This window comes from Glycine soja, chromosome 10 (genome assembly GCF_004193775.1).
Source record: "Glycine soja cultivar W05 chromosome 10, ASM419377v2, whole genome shotgun sequence".
Taxonomy (NCBI): domain Eukaryota; kingdom Viridiplantae; phylum Streptophyta; class Magnoliopsida; order Fabales; family Fabaceae; genus Glycine; species Glycine soja.
The window spans coordinates 32,851,378-32,857,156 of NC_041011.1; the positions used below are offsets into that span (position 1 = coordinate 32,851,378).

The window sequence follows — 5,779 nt, forward strand, 5'->3', positions numbered from 1 at the left end:
TTTGTTCTGTTCAGTTGTCCCTTATATTGAAGTGGTTGTTATTATGTTATTTTCATTCATGTTTGTTTTGCAAATTGTGTTTCCTGAATGTTGTGATGTGGTGTGTGTTGTTGTTAAGTGTTGCAGTTTTGAACATGCATTGTTTTTGTATGACCAGTAGCATTGCAGTAGATGTGGTAGTTTGTAGTAGTTGATGTATGTATTTGATATATTTTAAAATGTGTTGGGGTGTAGGATTTGGACGCTATAATGTCAGAGTTGGAAACTACTGATAATTTTCGTAGCTTTGTTAATGGTGATGGTGTCAATGATGATGGAGATTATGAAAATGATGACAACTACCAAGATGATGTCGGAGTACAAGATGAAGAGGAGGTGGATTCGGAGTTATAGAATGAGGATGATGGAGATTATGATGAATTTTGGATTCCAGGTTTGTCGAAAGAGGAATGTATAAGTATTGATAGCATGGTAGATATTAGACAGTTTGACATGAAAGAAATTAGCGATGAAGTTGTCCGCAGGTTGGATTTTGGTGATTTGGAGTTAGCGTATCAATTTTATTGTTGGTATGCTAAAATGAGTGGTTTTTCCGTAAGGAAGAGTCACATTGTTAGAAACTCATTTATGGAAACACTGCAACAAACATTTGTTTGTTCATGTGCTGGTTATAGGAAAGTTACAACCTCCAATACAAGGATACGAAAAGAAAAAAAAGAAAGCAGGTGTGGTTGTGAAGCAATGTTTCGTGTTCATGTGCATTTTTCGACGGATCGATGGTATGTGACATGTTGGAATTTTGAGCACAACCATGTATTATTGGACCTAAAATTGTCGTGCTTGTTGGCAGGACATAGGAAGATGTCGGCATCTGATATTATGCAAGTTGAAAATTATAGGAAAGTTGGCATTAGACCTCCGCACATGTACGCAACATTTGTCAATCAATGTGGTGGATATGAGAAGGTGGGGTTTATCAGGAAAGATATTTACAATGAAGAAGGGCGCATGAGGAGGCAACATAGTTCAGATGCAAGGGGTGCATTGAAGTATTTATATGATTTACGCAAGAAAGAGCCAATGATGTATGTTTCATGCACCGCGGATGAAGAGTCAAGACTACAACGGTTGTTTTGGTCTGATACTGATAGCCAATTGCTTTATCAGGTATTTGGTGACGTTCTGGCATTTGATGCCACTTACAAGAAAAATAAGTATTTGTGCCCTTTTGTTGTTTTCTCTGGTGTGAACCACGACAATAGTTTTTGCTGCTGCTATTGTGACTGATGAGATGGAAGAAACATATGTTTGGTTGTTAGAACAGTTGTTGGTAGCAATGAAAGGAAAAGCTCCCTGTTCAATAATAACTGATGGAGATCTGGCTATGAGGAATGCTATAACAAGAGTCATGCCAGGTGTTTCTCACAGATTGTGTGCGTGGCACTTATTGCGTAATGCATTAAGCCATGTCCGAGACAAACATGTTTTGAAATGGTTGAAGAAACTAATGCTTAGTGATTTTGAAGTGGTGGAATTCGAAGAAAAATGGAAAGAGATGGTTGCTACGTTTGAATTGGAAGACAATAGTTGGATTGCTGAACTTTATGAAAGACGGATGAAGTGGTCTACTGTCCATTTGAGGGGTCGTTTTTTTGCGGGCATACGGACAACATCTCGTTGTGAGGCTTTCCATGCACATGTTGCAAAATATGTTCATTCACGCACCAATTTAACCGATTTTGTAGAACAATTTCAAAGGTGCCTGACATATTTTCGATATAGAGCGGTTGTGGTAGATTATTCGTCAACATACGGGAAAGAAGTTTTGCAAACAAATCTTCTATCTCTTGAGCGGTCTGGTGATGAATTGTTTACAAAGGAGATGTTTCAACTTTTTCAGTCTTATCTATGTAGGACTATTAAGCTAAGAGTCGTTGATTGCAAAGAGATGGCCACTTTTTCAGTTTTCATAGTTGTCAAGTATTGTAGTGGAAGTGTTTGGCGTGTGTCGCATTGCCCATCAATGGTTGAGTTTACATGTACTTGTATGAGAATGCAATCCATTGGTCTTCCATGTGATCACATATTGACTGTGTTGGTTTCTTTAAATTTTATGGAGTTTCCAAGTAGTTTGGTTTTGAATAGGTGGTCCAAACTTGCCACCGAACAGATTAAAGACAAATATCCGGATTCCGCAATGTATTGGGATTCGCAATTGATGGCCAAGTATGCCACTTTGGTTGAAGTTTCTAGAGAAGTTTGTGCAGCCGCATACCGTGATGAAGAGGAGTATGACAAAATGTTGCATTTCCTATCCAATGAGGCTACAAGGCTGAAGTCAAAGCAAAACAACGAACATTGTGTTGATGATAATCAGATGCACCAACAAGATGATGATTTTGCAGGTATTTTAGACCCTGTTGTGGTTCAAAGTAAAGGATGCGGACAGGTCAAAATGGATGAAAGTGGCAGACAAAGGAGAATCCAAAAGTGTCGGCAATGTGGTGGAATTGGCCACAACAAGCGTTCTTGCACCAACCGTCCTCGAAATGTAAATGGTTGTATGTCATCCACCGAACAAACTAATACTATGTTGCAAGCTACACATGAAAATTACTCTGAAGTGGTAATGAACCTGTTGTTTGCCACAATTTGCTTTTGAATTTTTATGTTACGCAGGTAATGATTACAATTTGTATTTTGTTAATGTTGGACAAAATGCAGGAGCCGCAGACACAGTCATTTGTTGCTGGTAGTAGCCTGTTGGTCCGTAAAGATATTTTTGTTATGTTGCATAATTTGATCGGTAATGAGTTCATGTTTGCAAATGTTAGGGGTGGACTACTCTAGTTTCGAGGACCAGAACCTCCTATGAAGAAGAAGAAGGAGAAGCTAGAGGTAATTGTATTTTCATTGATCTACAGGTTTTATTACAATGTGATATTTATACTATGCTTCTAACAGAATTGTAATTCTGTTACTAGAAAAGACAAGAATGGAAAATGGAAATATGTAAATGGAATATTCTATGCTTGTTGGTTATGGTTGTCCCTTACACGAAGACAACTACCTTGCACATGGTCCTTTAAGCCCAATCAGTATCCTCACACATAGTCTCGCAGGTACGCAAGCCTAGCAATTGCCCTCTTTGCTCTGTTTTGTAATTGCACCTTGCTATTAGTGTGTTTGCTGGGTTTCTCATGTATTATTTGTTGCACCCCTGTTAGTCTATCGGCATTACTTCATAATTGTATATTGTATGTAGTATTGTGAATTTGTGAAAAAATTGGCCTAACATTGTATGTTTGTGGATTTTGTTTTGAAGGATTATTGACAAAGATTGTAACTTCTGCAACCATTAAATGTTGATACCGCAGGACGCTGTTATGTAATCCATTTTTTAGTGAAAGACGACGTTATACTTGGTTGCTGGTGTTTATTATTATTTGGTGAAGGAAGTGTGGATTATAATTTCATTTGTTAAATTAGCGTATAGCAAATAATGTTTACGTTATACTTGGTTGCTGGTACACGATATATATTTGGTGAAGCAAGTGTGGATTATAATTTAATTTCTTAAATTAGCGTATAGCAAATAATGTTTACGTTATACTTGGTTGCTGGTACACGATATATATTTGGTGAAGCAAGTGTGGATTATAATTTCATTTCTTAAATTAGCACCAGCAAATAATGTTTACGTTATACTTGGTTGCTGGTACACGATATATATTTGGTGAAGCAAGTGTGGATTATAATTTCATTTCTTAAATTAGCACCAGGTTCAGATATCAAAAGAAACATAACAGCTACATCCAAAATAACTGCCGAATTACTAATTTAAATTATGCACCAGTATCTAAATTGATATGAGGAATCCAATTTAATTATTTAAACATTCTACTACCATTATAAAAAGTTATTTCAAAGGAAGAAATACAACCATTTCCTCTAATGAACTTTGTATAGAATAATATATTTTTCTGAGTATTTTTGAAGCAGCAAGAGTCAGCGATATTAAACTCTCCAAGAAACAACAGACATGAGAAATTGTATAAATAATACATGCTAGAGTATGAATCAAAATATCAACAAACAACATGTACATTGACTGCCAATTTACATAAACTGATAGACCTGCCATTTTAAGGGAATTCCACATGATTTCCTCATGTTCAGGAATACCAAAAAGGCACAAAGTCGCCGCATGAAGCCCAAACACCTGCCACAAAAATTATTTTTGCTGGTACACGATATATATTTGGTGAAGGAAGTTAGGATTATAATTTAATTTGTTAAATTAGCGTATAGCAAATAATGTTTACCCAAAAAGAGACATTGTTTGTTAGCCGAAGGCTATTAAATTACAACATTCATATAATATGTAAATTAACAGAAAATAAACTATTATGATGAACTTTAATCGGATTGGTCGTCATCCCATATCAGCTGCTTTCTATACAGGACGTCCCATCCATGTTTCTTGAATGTGTAGTAAAATAGCACCTCATCTCCGGACATGAAATCATTGTCCGCCAAGTACTGGAACCATGGGTCAGCAAGAGTACGGACGCCGTTTTCCACGTTAATCTTCCACAGGCAACACCTCCGACTACTGCGTTCCACCTTCATGTATCGTTTATATTTAACATATTTCAAAGCCTCCGGTGGCAGCACCCACATTAGAACGATAACAGTGGTTAATGTTGTGAAACTAAAATGAAGCCTCCGGTGGCAGCACCTACATTAACCCTCAGTTGGCAGCACCTACCAATGGCTTTTTCTGTTGTAGCATATCTTCATCAACATCCACGGTAAAAACATGGCGTTGGGTTGTTGCGGGTGACGTTGCCGATAGTTGTCTATAGGCAGGAGTTGAGAAGGAGACATGGAAAGTGGTATTTTTGTCTGCGGCAGAAAACCTGATCACCATATTTTCATAAAGCTTCATGGCGCTTCTGAATTCTTTGATCCCATCTGCAAAATATATTTTGTTTTCATACCTTCGAACTCTGACAAAATAACTGTTGTCGCCGTTAACTTTGAGGACCACATAAGTCGGGTATTTGGGATACCAATTGATGTGGTAGTTTAATGGAACTTGGATGTAGTTCTGCAACAAAACAAGTTATTATCATTTTTGGACCAACATAAAGACAGAAATGTTAGGGTACGCGAATACTCACTTTGTGAACATCCAATGTTGCTTCAAAATGGTGGACTTTAGTACATCCCAACAAAATCTTGTGGCCCTATATGACAATAAATAGGGAAGTTGTCAGAAGTCGAAAATATTTCCGGTAAAAACAGATACAAATAAGGAAAACACACACCAACTAATAACATTGAATGGAAGACAATCTGGAAAGTTTAAAAGAAAAAACAATCGTAGGAATTTCAAAGGCCATGAATGTGGAAAGTAGAACACAAGATACAGTTAACGAAAACACCACATAAACGATGGTTTACATACCGCAGGTCACAAAATCGGAAGACAAAGTCAGACAATGAAATGACATTAATGTGCAAAGTAGAGGAATATAACGCAGTAATGAGAACCACTACACAAAGCAAGGTTTACAAAAGGAAAATGACAATATCGGAAGAAAAAATGAAAGAACATTATGTAGAAAAGAAAATAACACACACCTAACAGAAACACTACACAAAGCAAAAGTCATAAAATGGGAAGACGATGATGAATATTGTTAGTCAGACGTTTAAATAACAGTTACGAAACAATAACGAAGATAGACATAAAAGCAAAGCATGGATAATG

The 5,779-nt window shown here is 36.8% G+C and overlaps 2 protein-coding genes across 2 annotated transcripts; both read left to right on the plus strand.

The window, feature by feature from the left end:
- The first annotated feature begins 468 nt into the window (after positions 1-468).
- LOC114371645 (protein FAR1-RELATED SEQUENCE 5-like) lies at positions 469-1,287 on the plus strand. Its single transcript, XM_028329017.1, has 3 exons — positions 469-586; positions 675-779; positions 851-1,287. The coding sequence occupies exons 1-3, from the start codon at positions 469-471 to the stop codon at positions 1,285-1,287; spliced, it is 660 nt and encodes a 219-aa protein (XP_028184818.1).
- A 49-nt stretch (positions 1,288-1,336) lies between these two features.
- Positions 1,337-4,211, plus strand: LOC114371646 (protein FAR1-RELATED SEQUENCE 5-like). Its single transcript, XM_028329018.1, has 4 exons — positions 1,337-2,626; positions 2,725-2,766; positions 2,835-2,898; positions 4,180-4,211. The coding sequence occupies exons 1-4, from the start codon at positions 1,337-1,339 to the stop codon at positions 4,209-4,211; spliced, it is 1,428 nt and encodes a 475-aa protein (XP_028184819.1).
- Positions 4,212-5,779: the final 1,568 nt, after the last annotated feature.